We start from the raw sequence: 19,502 nt of genomic DNA, 5'->3' as shown, positions 1-19,502 counted from the left end.
ACAGCTCTCAATGGACCAGCCTTCTTGAAAGACGTCTTCAAGGATGGCAAGGATGTCTCGATCGCCTCCACTCGTGGAGCATCGAAACCGGCTTCCGTTTCTCACCCAGTAAGACCGTTTGTGTTAATTTTTGGCGACGTAAGGAGTTTCTTCCGCCCTCCTTATATCTCGGTCCTGTCAACCTTCCGTTTTCCGACGTCGCTAAATTCTTGGGTCTTATGTTTGACAGAAAACTGTGCTGGTCCTCCCACATTTCCTATCTTTCGGCTCGCTGTCTGCGTTCCCTTAACACCCTCCATGTCCTGAATGGTACCTCCTGGGGAGCGGACCGAGTGGTCCTTCTCCGCCTCTATCGCGCCTTAGTGCGCTCGAAATTGGATTATGGAAGCATAGTCTACTCCTCTGCTCGGCCGTCTATTCTTCGGCGTCTCGACTCTATCCACCACCGTGGATTACGTTTAGTGTCTGGAGCTTTTTACACCAGCCCTGTGGAAAGACTTTATGCTGAGACTGCTGAACCTCCGCTGTCCAATCGGCGGGCAGTCCTTCTGAGTCGTTATGCTAGCCATCTGTCTTCTATGCCTGCTAATCCAGCCCATGACCTTTTTTTCGACGCCTCCTTTGATGTAGGGTATGCAGGCCGCTCCTCCTCCCTACTACCCCCGGGAGTCCGCTTCCGTCAACTGCTCCATTATCTTTCCTTCCGCTTTCCTAAAACCTTCTTGACAACTTGGGGTACAGCACCGCCTTGGCTCTGTCCCCGGATCTACTTGCTCCGTGACCTATGTCAATTTCCCAAGGATGGTACCCCTACACTTGTTTACCGTCGGGCATTTGCTGCTCTATGTGCACAAATGACGGACGCCACATTTATTTACACCGACGGCTCGAAAACATCGTTAGGTGTAGGGAGTGCCTATATTGTTGGCGACACCCCAAATCACTTTCGGCTTCCCGACCAGTGTTCGGTTTATACTGCGGAGCTTTACGCTGTTCTCCAGGCTGTCCACTACATCCGCTGAGGGTGTGCTAAAAGTGAATCTGTTAAACTTTGATTACGTGATAAATCAGTCAAATTCAGAGGCCATAAATTCAACTAAATATCTAGACATTAGAATTACAAACAACTTAAATTGGAAGGAACACACAGAAAATGTTATGGGGAAGGCTAACAAAAGACTGTGTTTTATTGGCAGGACACTTAGAAAATGTAACAGATCTACTAAAGAGACTGCATATGCTCTGCTTGTCCATCCTCTTTTAGAACACTGCTGTGCGGTGTGGGATCCTTACCAGATAGGACTGACAGAGTACATCGAGAAAGTTCAAAGGAATACAGCACGTTTTGTATTATTGTGATATAGGGGACAGAGTGTCACTGAAATGATGCTGTATTTTGGGTGGATATCATTAAAACAAAGGCATTTTTCGTTGTGGTGGAATCTTCTCATGGACTTTCTATTACCAACTTTCTCCTCCAGATGTGGAAATATTTTTTGACGCCAGCCTACAAAAGAAAAAAAGTAAGGGAAATGAGAACTTACATGGAAAGGTATAGGTGTTTTTTTCTGTGCATTGTACAGAATATTAGAGAATTATTGTGAAGGTGGTTTGATGAACCCTCTGCCAGGCACTTAAATGTCATTTGCAGAGTATAGATGTAGAATGTTTTCATCTTTATAGAAAAGTGTCTAATGTAAGTGATGCTCCGCATAAAGGGCTAGAGAGGACTAAAGTGTTAGGATGCTCTCCCCTCCCCCTGTTTTTCTGGAATCTTGGTTGTAATGACATACATAACTGTAGCATAGCCCGAGATCTAGATTAGAGTGAAGAAGACAATTTGGTTATGAGTTAGTCAAGCCAATGAATGTGAATGTTAAATAAAGGTTGGGGTAACAGATCGATCTAAAGCATAGCTTGATGTCTACATTCACTCCATATGTATATGCTTTTCGGTATACAAATTAAAACCTCTGGATATGGCTATATCACATAATAGACAAACCTCTCACAAATATTTTAGTACACATTTTGTTCATATAGGACCTACCTAATGAGCAGAACGTGTATGTACTTATATCATACATGATAAATGCAGGAAGAGACTACATAACCCAAGCCAAAACAAGACTTTTCTTGTTATGCAGTACATTAGAAGGAGTTCATTGAACTGGTTATGTACCATATATTTAACTTGTGCGTGTATTCCTGATTTCACACACATTACAGCTTTCTCTTAAGATGTTAGTTTTTTTCTTCTTTTCTGTTGATAATAATATCTTTCCCATGGTGATTAACACATCTGAGACACCTCATTCACCGAGTGAGGTGGCGCAGTGGTTAGCACACTGGACTCACATTCGGGAGGATGACGGTTCAATCCTGTGTCCGGCCATCCTGATTTAAGTTTTCCGTAATTTCCCTAAATCGCTCCAGGCAAATGTTGGGATGGTTCCTTTGAAAGGGCATGGCCGACTTCCTTCCCTGTCCTTCCCTAATCCGATGAGACCAATGACATCACTGTCTGGTCTCCACCCTCAAAACAACCCAACACCTCAATCACCCTGGATGGCTCAGCTGGACTGCTGTTTTTGACAAATTTTTCAAAAGTCATAGCTTTGAACTGTGAATGCAGTAACTTCCTGTAATGTTTCATTTGTTATGTTCAAAAAAATATGTAGCTATACTTAAAACTTTTATGATGAAATATTAAAATTAGCAGACATTTAAAATGCTTTCTCAATTTTCTACTTTAATTTGTTTTTGTGATGTCCATACCTTCATTCGGGGGAAACCAATAACAATTTGTGCCGTTGATTTTCTGTTTTTGAAGGAAATAGATTTCAGGAAGCAGGTGTGCTATGTCGACTTCTACTTAAAAAACTGATATAATAAATAACAATATGTGTATATATATTGTTTACAGGTGATGAAACTGTGTCAATGGTCAGTGACACTTGGAGTACAGATGTTCTTGCAAGTGATAGTGAAACCATAGAGCAATCATCAGAACGTAACTTTCCTACAAGTGCCCAAGAAACAGCGTTAAATCAATTGGCAGAAGCTGCAGTGGTATGTATTAGAAATATTAGTGAACATTGTGGAAAAAAGTGTTTTCGTGCAGCGTGAATTTTAGGACTGCTTCCTCATTTTGAAAACAGTGGTGACTTAGTTAACATACATAACTTCTATTTTTAATGATGTTAAATATACATAGATTTTGTATGTATCTCCAACACATTCTGGTTGCTCTCTACTTTCTTAAATTACTTATTCACTTAAAATATGGGCAGTTTTAGTGACAGGGAAGTCATAAGTGTTGCAAGATAATATACAAGGAGGAATAGGTGTGAAAAAAGAATTTCAGACGATGTGATGAAACACTGAATTGCTAGGTATGTTTCACAAAAAGAGATTATGGATGAGTGGGTGAAATAAGATGTGTTATATTAAGAGAGCCCCTTGCAAACATAATTGGTAGGTTACTTATTACAGTAACGCAAGGGAAGTTACATATGAAACTGGCAGGAACTCGCACTGATTAATTCACAACAAGAGTTGTGCACAGTATGCCCTTTGGAAATGTTGCAAGCTATCTTTAAGTCCTTATTACAAAGCAAAGTCCAGTCCATGCCAGATCAGAGTTCGGCCTATGACAGACAGTCCACAATAGAAACACCTTAGTCAAACCAATAACACACTCGCTGCACACTCCACAGATCACATGACAATTCTGAGCTGGATTCTTAGAGAGTGCTCCTGGTGAAATGCACCCTCTGGGTAGTGGCACCCTGGTGGTTGACAATAACGTTGCACCAGCTGCTTGACATTGACATGTGCCAACCGTGGGCACAGCATATCTGAATGGGAGTGGTGAGGATGGACATGAAGTCCCTCTGCCGGGGTGCAGCTTTAAATCGTGGTGGCTCTGTAAGTTGCTAGAAGACCACAAAGGGCATGAGATGTAGTGTTAGTCTTTATCTCCTTGTTGTTTGTTGCTGTGACATAATCTTCCATTTGTTGGAGTCCATTGATCAAGAAGTTGAAACCCAAATGTATGAAGGATGATTGCAGGAAGAAACACTTGCACAGGTTGCGTTTTAGTCCTTTCACTGCCAGCCTCTGAAACAAGACCTTGAGGCTGAGGAGATGGTCCTTTGGAGTTGTAACCAAGATATCACAAAGATACACTATGTGGTCAAAAGTATCCGGACACCCCCAAAAACATACGTTTTGCATATTAGGTGCATTGTGCTGTCACCTACTGCCAGGTACTCCATATCAGCGACCTCAGTAGTCATTAGACATCATGAGAGACTTCAGATGTGGTCAGGTGATTGGGTGTCACTTGTGTCATACGTCTGTACACAAGATTCCCACACTCTTAAACATCCTTAGGTCCACTGTTCCTGATGTGATAGTGAAGTGGAAACATGAAGGAAAACATACAGCACAAAAGAGTACAGGCTGACCTTGTCTGTTGACTGACAGAGACTGCCGACAGTTGAAGAGGATTGTAATGTGTAATAGGCAGACATTTATCCAGACCATCACACAGGAATTCCAAACTGCATCAGGATCCACTGCAAGTAGTATGGCAGTTAGGTGGGAGGTGAGGAAACTTGGATTTCTTGTTTGAGTGGCTGTTCATAAGCCACACATTACACCGGTAAATGCCAAACAATGCCTCGCTTGGTGTAAGGAGCGTAAACATTTTACAATTGAACAGTGGAAAAATGTTGTGTGAAATGATGAATCATGGTACACACTGTGGCGTTTTGATGGCAGGGTGTGGGTATGGCAAATGCCTGGTGAACGTCATCTGCCAGCATGGGTAGTGCCAACAATGAAATTTGCAGGTGGTGGTGTTATGGTGTGGCCATGTTTTTCATGGAGGGGGCTTGCACCCCTTGTTGTTTTGCATGGCACTATCACAGCACAGGCCTACATTAATTTTTTAAGCACCTTCTTGCTTCCCACTGTTAAAGAACGATTCGGGGATGCCGATTGCAATCTTCAACACGATCGAGGACCTGTTCATAATGCATGGCCTGTGGCAGAGTGGTTACATGACAATAACATCCCTGTAATGGACTGGCCTACACAGAGTCCTTACCTGAATCCTATAGAACACCTTTGGGATTTTTTGGAACGCCGACTTCGTGCCAGGCCTCACTGACAAACATCGATACCTCTCCTCAGTGCAGCACTCCATGAAGAATGGGCTGCCATTCCCCAAGAAACCTTCCAGCAGCTGATTGAATATATGCCTGAGAGAGAGGAAGCTGTCGTCAAGGCCAACACCATACTGAATTCGAGCATTACTGATGTAGTGCGTCACGAACTTGTAAGTCATTTTCAGCCAGGTGTCCGGATACTTTTGGTCACGTAGTATATGTGTCACAGTTTATAACAGCTTGTATTAATTGATCCATAAAATGCTGGAATATAGTCTGAGCCAACAAAATCTTGAAAGACAATTGACTGAAATGGTATAAACCATATTTTGTATTGAGTACTAGGTAAGCTTTTGAAACTGTGTCAAAGGATATTTCAAAATATGCCTCTGTGAGGTCAGTTTTACTTACTAAGGTACTGTGGCCTAATTTTGTAAAGAGTTCATCTGGGATGGTAGAGAATTAAGTTTCCACTTAGGCTTGTACATTTATTATTACTCTAAGATGAGCACAAAGTTTCAACATGTCATTGTGTTTACGTACTTTTACCAGGGAAGTGGCCCATACACTATTGGGACTAGGTGTTAACACATTGTCATGAGTGAGTTTGTTCAGCTCTGTTTTGAAGACATCATTTGGAGTCAAAGGCACTGACAAGCTTTGAAAAAACCTAGGGCAGCCATCGCTTTAGAGTGACACAAGCTCGGAATCCCGAATCCAGTTGGGAAGATTTTAGCATATCTATCACAGAGAGATTGTAAGGTGCCACATGGCCCTTCGCTTCAGATTGCATGGTGTGCACTGTTTCATGAACCATAAATCCAAAAACATGGAAAGTCTCTATCCCAAAAACATTGTCCACTTTGAGGTCAGATACCACCAGAAAATTTGCTGGATGAGTGACCTGATCATAATTAAGTAAAACTGAAAATTTCCCTAGCAAAATCATGTGATGACATCCATGGGCCCAAAGATTTGTCTTGGTACTTTCAAAGGTGGTACCATCACACGTCGTTTGCCAGTGAATGCATTTAACTAAATTTTGTAGGCTTTGTTCTGAGAAGTCTACATTGCTGTAAACTGATCGCTCACTGTTTTGTAACCACAACTGTTCTGGTCACGGGGTTGCCGAGAACAAAGCGCAGCGGGACCAAACGGGAGCAGCCCACGAACAAACAAAGGAACGGGAAAGGATGGACATGAACAACGATGGACAGCTGAGCAAGTCCTTACGAACAACAACACGCAAGAAGCAATGGGGTCACAAGTGACAACCTAACGAATCCGCAACGTCCACACATACACGGAAAAAAAGTAATGTAAACATGCTGTCTGTAGATGTTGATAAACTCTCACGAATATCAGACTGCCTAGCTGAACGAGAAGCAGGCGCTTAAATACAGGATAGGGTACGTTACTATTGGCTGCTGGGACCACGTGCTCCACTGTGGCACCCTCACGTTATACGCGGGCCAGGAATGTGTGCAGATACGGCTTACAGCACAACAGCTGCAGAGACATCTAATGGTAATCGAGGTCCATTCCGTCTGGCGCTGATTTGAAACCCGCAGCGCTTGGTACTCAATTCACTTTCGCAAGTTGGGACATATTTGCAGCTGATCTGCTAAAATGTGCCTTTTGCAAATCTTTCTTTTTGCCACATTCGTGGCATGTTGTGTCCCAAAGATTGCACGCACTGCGAGCGTGGCTACTGAAAACAATATTTACAGCCTGGAAACACTGCCACTGCCACTGCCACTGCCGCTGCTGCTGCTGCTGCTGCTGCTGCTGCGACTGTGGCCCATCAGCTCAGGTGCGGTGTATGTGGAGTCATCCAGATGATGAAACAAGTGTGGTCTCTGCTAAGGGTGGCATTACATCCCCCATGACCGGTGCCAGAGAACTGACTGCTGTAACATCGTCTTCCATTGTAAAACAAGCTTTGGACTGTGCAGTCAGTTTTATGGGCTTGAGCTATTCACATTACTTCCATCAGAGACTGCTCAAAGTTCCTTAATACAGGCATAAGCCACATTAATTATAATATGATTAAGAGCCCATTCAGTTCTGCCTGCACATACTTTAGTTCTGCCTGCACATACATTTGAAATTGCAATTCCCATTTAACCCACAAGGGTGACAGCCCAGTTCCCAAAAGGTTGATTCAGGCACTGTTTTCACCGCCGGAATTCTAACCTAGCAGCAGTAACTTTTTTTTAATGTTCTTGTAATAAAGAAAATATTCTTCTTATTGTTGTTGTTATTATTGTTGTTGGTGTGATCTTCAGTCCAAAGACTGGTTTGATGTGGTTCTCCACACTACTACATCATGTGCAAGCCTCTTCTTTTCCAGATTAACTACTGCCACCTATGTTCATTTGAACCTGCTTACTGTATTCATCTCTTGGACCCTCTACAATTTTTATCTCCCCACATTTACTTCTGTGTTTGTGATAAAAAAGAAAGTGCAGTGGGCAAAATAGATATCTGTCCCTTCAGCTTAAGTTTTTATCATTGCCATATTTCACTTCGACACAAGGCTACACCCCAGGAAAACACTTAAATTAATGCTTGATGTTAACAAATTTCCCTCCACCTTTTCTTGCCAATGCCAGTCTAATTTTATATCTTCTCTACGTCAGCTGTCGTAAGATATTTTACTGCCCAAATAGCAAAGCGCATCTACTACTCCTAGTATCTCATTTCCTAATGTAATCGCCTCAGCATCACCTGATGTGATCCGACTACATTCCATTACTCTTCTTTTGCTTTTGTTGATATTTATCTTATATCCTTCTTTCCAGACAATGTCCATTGCATTCAACTGTTCTTCCAAGCCCTTTGCTGTCTTCGACTGAATTACAATGTAATCAGCATACCTGAAAGCTTTTGTGATTCTTCAGTTTCTCCAAGCATATTTGTTGATAGTACAGTCCATGGGTGTACTGCCAGTCCATAGTGTCCAACAGGCACAATATTTTGGCGATTAGACATGTTCTGTCGCCATCATCAGGTGCGTTGATGAAATAAGCTCCTGAGGGCACATGGCCGACTTATATCCTCTCCCATCCCAAGTTGTTCCCTCCGCAATCTATGCCCAAGGCCACATATCGGTAATCGTGGAGATAATTGCAGTTGTGCCTCAGGTAATGTGATGTTGCTGTGTCTGCTGTAGTCGCCAGATCGTTGCAAGGCATCCCAGATATGCTCAATAATGTTCATGTCTGGGGAGTTTGGTGGCCAACAGAAGTGCTTAAACCTGGAAGAGTGTTCCTGGAGTCATTCTGTAGCAATTCTGGATGTGTGGTATGTTGCATTGTCTTGCTGGAATTGTCCAAGTCCATCAGAATTCACATTGTACATGAATGGATGCAGGTGATCAGGCAGGATACTTACATACATGTCACCTGTCAGAGTCATATCTAAATATATCAGGGGTCCCATATCACTCCAACTACACACACACCACATTGTCACAGAGACTCCACCAGCTTGAACAGTCCCCTGCTGACGTCCAGGGTTCATGGTTTCATGAGGTTATATCCATACCCATACACGTCCTTCCACTTGATACAATTTGAAATGAGACTTGTCCGACCGGGTGACATGTTTGTAGTCATCAATAGTCCGATGTCGGTGTTGACCGGCCCAGGTGAGGCATAAAGCTTTGTGTCATGCAGTCATCAAGCATACGTGAATGGGCCTTCAGCTCCGATAGCCCATGTCAATGATATTTCGTTGAATGGATCGCATGCTGACACTTGTTGATAGCCCAGGATTGAAATCTGCAGCAATTTGCAGAAAGGTTGCACCTCTGTCATGTTGAACGATTCTCTTCCATCATCACTGGTCCTGTTCTTGCAGGAGCTTTTTCCGGCCGAAGCGATGTTGGAGATTTGGTGTTTTATTGGACTCCTGATGTTCACAGTACGCTCGTGAAATGGTCATATGGGAAAATCCCCACTTCATCGCTACCTCTGAGATGTTGTGTCCCATCGCTCGTGAGCCTACTATAACGCCACTTTCAAACTCACTTAAACCTTGATAACCTGCTATTGTAGCAGCAATAACTGATCTAAAAACTGTGCCTGACACTTGTTATCTTATATAGGCATTGCCGACCACAGTGTCGTATTCTGCCTGTTTACATAACTCTGTATTTGAACATGCATGCCTATACCAGTTTCTTTGGCACCTCAGTGTAGCTTCGCCTTACTCCTAGCCTGTGATGTCACCTGAGCATGAGACAATAAGATAGCGTGTTGATCATGTGAGCAGCTCTTGATATTTAATGATTTTAAAGCTTTACTTACATAAAAATAACATATAATTTGTGAGAACATTTACTGTAAATGCTATTAAGTGCTGTAATCAGACAGAATATTATCAGCCCAAATGATTTTTTTTCACATAGGAAAATAGCCTATTGGAATTATTACATTCTTCTTGAAACTTGGGGGTATTTCCCTTATCTCGTATGTCTTGCACACCAAGTGAAACATTTTGTCAGAACTGGCTCTCCTAAGGGTATCAGTAGTTAAGAAGGAGTGTCATCTAACAAAGGGCATTGTTGTGACTTAGAAATTTTGGTGCTCTGTCAGATTCTTCCTCTTCCCCATCTATAATATTGCATTAAAATTCGTTTCCCTTGTATAGTTTCTGTATGTCGTCCTTCCATTTTCCAGCTTTTCTTTCTTTGCGTACTACTGGTTTCCTTCTGAGCTGTTGATATTCATACAGCTGCTTTTGTTTTCTGCTAAGCTCTCTTAAATTTTCCTGTAGGTGGTATCTATCTTTTCCCCTTGCTATACGTTCCTATAGGCCCGCATTTGACCTCTAGCCATTCCTGCTTAGCCATTTTACACTTTCTGTCAGTCTCATTTTTTAGACATCTATATTCCCTTTCGCATGCCTCATTTGCTGAATTTTTATATTTTCTCGTTTTATCAGCTAATTTCATTATCTCACGTGATATCCAAGAATTTGTACTAGTTCTCGTCTTTTTACCTATTTGATCCTCTGATGCCTTCACTATCCATCTCTCAAAGATTCCCGTTCATTTTCTACTATATTCCTTTCCCCTTTTTCAGTTAGTCATTGCCCAATGCTCCTGTTGAAATTCTCAACCTCTGCTTCTTTAAACTTATCAAGGTCCTTTCCCCTTAATTCCCTACTTTTTTGCAAGATCTACAGTTTTATTCTGTAGTTTATATCCAATAAATTGTGGGCAGAGCCCACAACAGTCTCTGGAAATGGCTTGTAGCTGAAAATCTGGTTTTGAAACCTGGGGTCTTACCATTACATAATGAGACATCTTCTAGTGCCTCTAAGTCTTTTTTTCATACACAACTTTCTTACATGATTACTTAACCAAGTGTTCGCAATGATTAAAGTATGCTCTTTGCAAAATTCTACCAGGCATTTCTTTCCCACAGTCCAAATTCTCCTACTATTTTTCCTTCTCTTCCTTTTCGTATTGTTGAATTCCAGTCCCCCCACACAATTAAATTTTCCTCACCCTTAGCTATCTGAATTATTTATTTTGTCTCATCATACATTCTTTAAATCTCATCATCATCTGCAGAGCTGGATGGCATTTAAACTTGTACTACTACTACTGTGGTGGGTGTTGGCTTCATGTCTACCTTGGCTGTGATAATGTGTTCACTATGCTGTTTGTACTGCTTACCCACATTCCTATTTTTATATTTATTGTTATACATACTCCTGAATTATACCCCTATTTGATTTTGTATTTATAACCCTGTGTACACCTGACTGGAAGTCCTATTCATCATGCTACCAAACTTAATTAATTTCCATTATATGTAACTTCAACCTATCAATTGTTTATTAAATGATGAAAAAACTGTGAACATGGGTAGCACATCAGACGTTCTTGTTACATTTGTTAATGCTTTCACTCCCTGTAACACAGCTGTCATTAGCTCCTGGTAACCCTGCACGGTAAGTGATCTATGGTTGAAAACATGCACTCACCTAATTACAAAAATGTTCAAGGTGTATTTTGCATGTGTGACAGATCCCATCCTCATCACCACTTTTGGAAAAGATTATTTACACACATAACTAACAGGAAATCACTGCACTTTGTTCGTGATAGATATATGCAGAATGCTCCTTGAAAACAGTGTAGGGTATCTTAAGTTTGTATTTCTACATTTACATCTATACATGTACTCTGCAAGCCCCTTTATTGACTGTTGTGGAGGGTACTTGGTGTAACATTGTTACATACTGTTTTCCTGTTCCAGTTGTGAATAGTTTGCAGGAAGAACAATTCAAAAAAGGTCAGTAGGAAGAACGACTGTTGGTAAGCTTACATGTGAACTCTAATCTCTCTAATTTACCTTCACAATCTTTTTGTGAGATACACATAGGAGGAAGCAGTATATTGGTTGACTCATTTAGTAGTGTACACTCTCAAAACTTTAAAAGTAAGCCACATTGTGATGCAAAACACCTCTCTCGCAACATCTACCACTGAAGTGGGCTGACCATTTCCACAATGCTTCTGTGCTTACTGAATGAACCTGTAATGAAACATGCTGCACTTCTTTGGATCTTCTCTATTTCCTCTAGTAATCCCATCTGATATGGACCCCAGATTGATGAGTGGTGTTAAAGTATTGGTCGAATGAGGCGTTTGTAAGCTACGTCCTTTGTGGTTGGACCACATTTCATAAAGATTCATCCAATGAATCTCAGAGTACCCATGCTTCTAGGTATTTTGTGGATGTAACAGCTTCCAGTGATAGTTCTGCAATTCTGTAATCATACAATAATGCGCGATATGCTGGAGGTGAATTGCCATGCCCTGCACCAAATGTCCATCCTCTGCAAGTCTTCCTACATTTCGCTACAATTTCCTAGCACTGTGACTTCTCTGTATACAGCAGCACAGTTCATAAAAAGTCTCATGGAACTTCAGACATTATCCGCTAGGTCATTTATGTATAATATGAAAAGTAATGGTGTTATAACACTCCCTTGGGATGTGCCCGAAGCTACTTTTATGTCTAGATATTTCTGTCCATTGAGAATGACCTGTTGCATCCTGTTTACTAGAAACACTCCAGTCCAATCGTACAGCTGATCTGAAATTTTCATATTTTCTTAATTAGGTGGCAGTGCGGAACAGTATCGAACACATTCCAAAAGTTGAGGAACACTGTATGTACATTAACAATTTGGGTGCCACTGACTACTGCTTTCTGGGTCTCATGGATGAACGAAGCTAGAAACCAATATTGTTTCCTACAGAGGAACACCTTGCTCCTCCAGTGACCCGTGGTACACTACTGCTAGAAGATGAACAAGGTGTTTTGTACACTCTATGAGGCACTGCATTGGTATCACATCATGTCTAGTGCCCTTTCATCTGTTGATTGATTTCAGTTGTTTTTCTCTCCCATGGAAACTTACTGAAATATGTAATTTTGATGTTTGTGTGATGATTTAAAGGAGGAACAGCTGTGTGATTTTCCTCAGTGAAACAATTTTGGAAAAAATCTTCAGTATTTCAGCCTTCTCTCTGTCGTAGTCTATTTCAGTGCGAATATGGTGACAGTGTGTCTGGACAGATGGCTGCATCATTTACTGGTTTAACATAAGACCAAAACTTCTTACTTTGAACTTCTTGAAAACTTCATTTGTGGCTCTTCTTATGCTAATTATGGCTTTATTCAGTTTTTGTTTGACTGTAAGGCTTTGGATATGTTTAAATTAGCAGTGAAGCTCTTTCTGCTTTAGAAGTGGCTTTCTGACATGGCTGCCGAATCATAGCAGATCTTTTCCATGCCCCACAACTATGATCAGCACACACCTGCCTAAAGTGTACTGTACTGGTGCTCATGAACTTCGTCCATTGCCGTTCAACATTGTTAGTACTGGGGATGAAATTTTCATATTGACCACTCAGGTAATCTGAAATCTGTTTCTTGTTGCTCATGCTAAGCAGAAATATCTTCCCACCTTTCTTTGTATTCCTAATTACTGTCATATTCAGGGATGTTGTAACAGCCATGTGATCACTGATTGCCTTTTCTACACTGAGCCAAAAAGTTCGGGTGAGTTTGTCATCACCAGATGTAAGGTGTTACCTGCAGAACTAACTGCATAGGATAATTTTGGGTAAAACATTTAGAACAATTTCACATGATTCCCTGTCCCTACTACCCTCCCTAACCAGTCAAATCTCCAAGTCAGTAGCTAGAAAGCTGAAATCTGTTCCTAATACAACATCATGTCCAGGAAATGTATGCGAAATATTCTCCAAGTTTTCCCTCAAATGTTTTGCCGCAGCTACTCCTATGGTCTATAACAGCATTTGATGACCAGGTTTGATCCTTTACCACTTACCTTCACTCTCACTATTTCACATTCAGAATCTGTACTAACTTCACCAGATATTATTGCATTTTTTATGGCTATAAACACAGTTCTACCATCGGCATTCAACCTATCATTGCGATATATGTTCGAGTTCAAATATAGAATTGCATTACTATTGCTAACACATCCAATACAGACTGCAGTGTACACCATACCCAAGTTCCACTTGTCACAAAGCCCACTATATAAACGTCTTAGACAGACCAGTATCATACTCTGTCCATTCCATAGATCACCTCATAACTGATGCAGATCAGCCCAGGGCTGGCCTTTGTGCTGGATTTGTAGAGGGTGTTTCTACTGACAAGTGCCACCTGGTTAGTGGTGCCAGGGCGGTCGACAGTAATATTGTGCCAGCTACTCAGTTTCCATAACACATTTTCCGTGATGATGTCATGGATTAGGTGGTGTGCTATATACTGTGACATCCCTACTCTTTGTTTGCAGTTAGTGGTATTACATTTCAAGAAGGTGATGGAATTCCTCCTTTTCTCTTGATTGTGGCTGTAGCCCACCAGCAGTGTCCCGGACTCTTTGTTCAAAGTATTGCTTAAGATATCTTCTGGAAATGTGGTCCAGTTGATGAGGTCAGATCATGTACTCCTGATGGGACTTGTTGGTTATAGAGCAGTTGGTAGACTCTGAAAGATCATATTCTGTAGGAAAGGGGCTCAAATAGTTAAAGGAAATGTATTCAGTTGTTACCATTTTTGACCAGACACAGCTCATCTTCATGATTCTTATCTTGTAGTAAGTATATAGCAATGAAGATCATCAGTGCTTTGTACACCATGTGCCATTTAAGTTGTAATGATTCTGAAGATTATCAACATATGGCTAACAATGGTAATGATTGAAAATTTATTGAATGATTGTGCCTAAAAGAAATAAAATTAAATATACAAGGGCCTTTTTTCCCCTCTCCAACCTCCAATAGGCTATAAATAAAAGACAAGTTCATAGAAAACAATTATTTTATTACCAAAAGTTTTGTACACTTATGGTTACTTTTCAACATAATCACTGAAAAGATTGAGACATTTATCGTACCTGTGGACAAGCTTTGCAATACCCTCTTCAAAAAATGTTGCCGCCAATGATTGCAAGTGAGCATTGATGTTGTTTTGAAGATCTTTCTTGGTTTGAAAGTGCTGCCCCCCTAGCCACATCTTCAGTCAGTATTCCTCTTTGTTTGTTTTGAATGACCAAATTTGCATTTGACTTCAGAAATTACGTTGATTCATGACAACGCTCGTCCACACACTGATGGCACAACCCAATAGCTCCTTGAACAATTTCAGTGGGACATTTTCGATCATCCGCCATACAGTCCTGACCTGGAACCCAGCAACTTTCACCTTTTTCCCTGAACTGGAGACGCGGCTAAAAGTGCAGCACTTTCAAACCGACGAAGATCTTCAAAATAACGTCAGTACTCATTTGCAATCATTGGCGGCAACATTTTTTGAGGAAGGTATTGCAAAGCTTGTCCACAGGTACGATAAATGTCTCAATCTTTTCTGTGATTATGTTGAAAAGTAACCATAAGTGTACAAAACTTCTGGTAATAAAATAATTGTTTTCTATGAACTTTTCTTTTATTTATAGCCTATAAGAGGTTGGGGGCGGGGGGGGGGGGGGGGGGGGGGGGCGGAAGGGCCCTCGTATGTCCGAAAGTATTGGGACAATCCTTTAAAATCTTCAGAATTGATTTCCATCCCCATCTGAATCTGATCTCAGCTTGTGCACTGCCTTCATATTCTTTGTCATCAATGGGACATTAATCCATGTTCAGATTACTCCCTTTCTTCATTCTTTCCAGTAAATATTATCTGGACTTCAGTCAACTTGTGTCCGATTTATTCATTTGTTTATGGCCGTTACATTTGCATACAAAGGTAATCAGAAAGAATTGTCTTCTATTGTTTATCTTCATTATTCTAAGGGAATGTCTTGTCCAGGTTATGCAAAATGAGGAAGCAGCCCTATTTTAGTGTATTATACCTCAAAATAATCAGTGTAATTTTATAGTATTAACAAGTGTATCTGTTGGCTAAAACAAGCAGAGATCCTCCAGTCATTGCACACTACAAAAGCTACTTGAAATTATTGAGAAAGACATTTAAAAAAATCAAGTAACATGCATGTCACATCAGAAATCGGTAATCGTGGCAACAAGTTGTACGAAATGTAGTGAAATGAGACACAGGACAACTGATGAGAGAACAGGATAAGATCACTATTGCACAATTGAATTAAATGGAAGAGCCATAAATGATGAGTCACAGGTAACAAATGTGTTTCTCATTTCATAAATGTGGTAGGAAATATAGCGACAAGAAGTTCAAGGGGAGAATCATAGCAGTATGTTGAAAAAGCAACTCTAAAATTCAGTCATATGAATGCATCACCAACTTCTCCCTCTGAAATAAAGAAAATTATTTATTCTCTTAAAAATGAAAGCTCATCTGGATTTGATGGTGTTTCCTACAGAGTACTAAAAGCATGTTCCCATATAATAAGTGCTGTCTTATCTCAAATATGTAATGCATCACCAACTTGAAGCATTTTTCCAGAGAGACTGAAATATGCCATTGTTAAACTCCTCTGTAAGAAAGGTGATAAGACATATGTCAATTACTACCAATCTGATATGCTACTGACATTGTTTTCCCAAATTTTTGAGAAGATGGTATATTCTAGAATTGTATCCCACCTCAGCAACAATAAAATCACCAGTACATCACAGTTTGGGTTTCAAAACAGTTGCTCTATTGAAAACGTCGTTTACATATTCACTCACGAAATTTTACAATCATTAAATAACATATCACCAGATGGCATTTTCTATAGTCAGCCAGTGGATAATGTCATACCTAACCAAAACAACGGAGAAAGTTGTACTTAATAATTCAACCAATGTAACCTGAGGAGATTCTTTTGACTAAATGACTCTGATATTGCAATCAATCCAAACATACATACAGCAACAGAAAAAACAGTAAACTATGTTCTTAAAAGTGTTACTGACTGGTTTTCTGTAAATGGTCTTACCCTTAATTTTAAAAATGAGCAAGATATTCAGTTCTGCTTCATCTAGAGGTACTACAGCAGTGTTAAGTGTAACACCTGGTGAAGAAATAATATAGAGAGTGGAAACTTCAAAATACTTGGATGTCCATGTTGATGAAAATTTAAACTGCAAAAATCACATATTGGAAAGCCTAAAACAACTTAGTTCAGTCACATTTGCACGTAGAATCATTGGAAAACTTGGTGAGAGACAAATCAGTATTGTGTATTTTCATTCACTAATGTCGTGTGGAATAATGAATGTTCTGCAGTAACTCATTCTTAAGAAAGAAAGTCAGTCTTCATTGCTCAAAACATGTTACAAAAGAGAAAGAGAAATACACTCCTGGAAATTGAAATAAGAACACCGTGAATTCATTGTCCCAGGAAGGGGAAACTTTATTGACACATTCCTGGGGTCAGATACATCACATGATCACACTGACAGAATCACAGGCACATAGACACAGGCAACAGAGCATGCACAATGTCGGCACTAGTACAGTGTATATCCACCTTTCGCAGCAATGCAGGCTGCTATTCTCCCATGGAGACGATCGTAGAGATGCTGGATGTAGTCCTGTGGAACGGCTTGTCATGCCATTTCCACCTGGCGCCTCAGTTGGACCAGCGTTCGTGCTGGACGTGCAGACCGCGTGAGACGACGCTTCATCCAGTCCCAAACATGCTCAATGGGGGACAGATCCGGAGATCTTGCTGGCCAGGGTAGTTGACTTACACCTTCTAGAGCACGTTGGGTGGCACGGGATACATGCGGACGTGCATTGTCCTGTTGGAACAGCAAGTTCCCTTGCCGGTCTAGGAATGGTAGAACGATGGGTTCGATGACGGTTTGGATGTACCGTGCACTATTCAGTGTCCCCTCGACGATCACCGGTGGTGTACGGCCAGTGTAGGAGATCGCTCCCCACACCATTACGCCGGGTGTTGGCCATGTGTGCCTCGGTCGTATGCAGTCCTGATTGTGGCGCTCACCTGCACGGCGCCAAACACGCATACGACCATCATTGGCACCAAGGCAGAAGCGACTCTCATCGCTGAAGACGACACGTCTCCATTCGTCCCTCCATTCACGCCTGTCGCGACACCACTGGAGGCGGGCCGCACGATGTTGGGGCGTGAGCGGAAGACGGCCTAACGGTGTGCGGGACCGTAGCCCAGCTTCATGGAGATGGTTGCGAATGGTCCTCGCCGATACCCCAGGAGCAACAGTGTCCCTAATTTGCTGGGAAGTGGCGGTGCGGTCCCCTACGGCACTGCGTAGGATCCTACGGTCTTGGCGTGCATCCGTGCGTCGCTGCGGTCCGGTCCCAGGTCGACGGGCACGTGCACCTTCCGCCGACCACTGGCGACAACATCGATGTACTGTGGAGACCTCACGCCCCACATGTTGAGCAATTCGGCGGTACGTCCACCCGGCCTCCCGCATGCCCACTATACGCCCTCGCTCAAAGTCCGTCAACTGTACATACGGTTCACGTCCACGCTGTCGCGGCATGCTACCAGTGTTAAAGAGTGCGATGGAGCTCCGTATGCCATGGCAAACTGGCTGACACTGACGGCGGCGGTGCACAAATGCTGCGCAGCTAGCGCCATTCGACGGCCAACACCGCGGTTCCTGGTGTGTCCGCTGTGCCGTGCGTGTGATCATTGCTTGTACAGCCCTCTCGCAGTGTCCGGAGCAAGTATGGTGGGTCTGACACACCGGTGTCAATGTGTTCTTTTTTCCATTTCCAGGAGTGTATGTGGTGTTCGCCCATCATCATCTTATAAACATTTGTTTAAGGACTTGGCATTTTGACTACTGCTTCACAGTATATTTATTCCCTCATGGAGTCTGTTGTAAATAATCCACTGCAGCGCAAAAGGACCACAGTAATGTACATAATTACAATACCAGAAGGAAGAACGACATTTATTACTCCACATTAACATTGTCTTTAGCATAAAAGGGGTGCACAATGCTGCAACTGAAATTTTTGATCATTTACTCAATTATATAAAAGATCTGACAGACAGCAAAGCAAAATTTGAAAACAAACTGAAAAAGTTTCTACTTGACAACTACTACTATTCCTTAGAAGAATTTCTGTTATTGTAATACATGGGTAGAAATTACTAACTCATATCCATATATTTTAAAAAATTGAAAAATACTTATAAATGTTCAGTACTTAACCATATTTACAAATTAGTTTGTTATGTGAATGTAAAATGACTCATTCCATATCATGACGATTTATCATGCAAATGATCTGTTGAACATGAAACTTACCATCATCATCAGATCCAGTCTTACATCCCTGCTCAGTTTCATTTTAGAAGGGGTACCCTCAAATATGCAAGTATGGTAGATTTTTCAGTTTCATCTATTGGATTTAAGGACATTGGTGATTTTACGTCATCACACAATAGAACATGAAATTGTTATTTCTAGTGACTGACTTAGGACATTTGATCTCAAGGTTTCCTAAAGTCATCAGACAGTTCTGTAGTTTTCAATAATTGCTGTCACATTTCTTATACCAACTGGACATCAAGAAGACCAATTTTGCCATTGTTGCCTGTCAATTACTTCGAATAATTTTGTAGACACACTGAGTTACAAGTGGGAGTCACTGCGTAGTTTGGGTGACACTGCGGTTTGGTAAAGGAGTTTGAGTTCTTTTCATTTTGCTTCCTGAAGGCTCTGTGCCCATTATTGAGTGGTACTCACTCCCCCCATTGCAAAAGGTGAAGAATTTCATTGACACCTTGTTGTAAAAGTATGATTGTATGTTGTATGTATCTACTGGACCTTCCTATTCGGTGATATTG

The 19,502-nt window shown here is 41.4% G+C and overlaps 1 protein-coding gene across 4 annotated transcripts in view; it reads left to right on the top strand.

Moving 5' to 3' along the window:
• LOC124721188 (GTPase-activating protein and VPS9 domain-containing protein 1) overlaps positions 1-19,502 on the top strand; it is a 362,758-nt gene that overhangs the window by 172,403 nt on the left and 170,853 nt on the right. For all 4 annotated transcript variants that reach the window (XM_047246031.1, XM_047246029.1, XM_047246032.1 and 1 more), the window contains one exon: positions 2,927-3,072. In XM_047246031.1, the coding sequence (XP_047101987.1) occupies positions 2,927-3,072 (146 nt within the window). The remainder of the gene's footprint in view (positions 1-2,926; positions 3,073-19,502) is intronic.

The sequence above is a fragment of the Schistocerca piceifrons genome, chromosome X (genome assembly GCF_021461385.2).
Source record: "Schistocerca piceifrons isolate TAMUIC-IGC-003096 chromosome X, iqSchPice1.1, whole genome shotgun sequence".
Classification (NCBI taxonomy): domain Eukaryota; kingdom Metazoa; phylum Arthropoda; class Insecta; order Orthoptera; family Acrididae; genus Schistocerca; species Schistocerca piceifrons.
The sequence above is the reverse complement of the archived record's forward strand: the minus strand, read 5'-3'. Positions and strand labels throughout refer to the sequence as shown.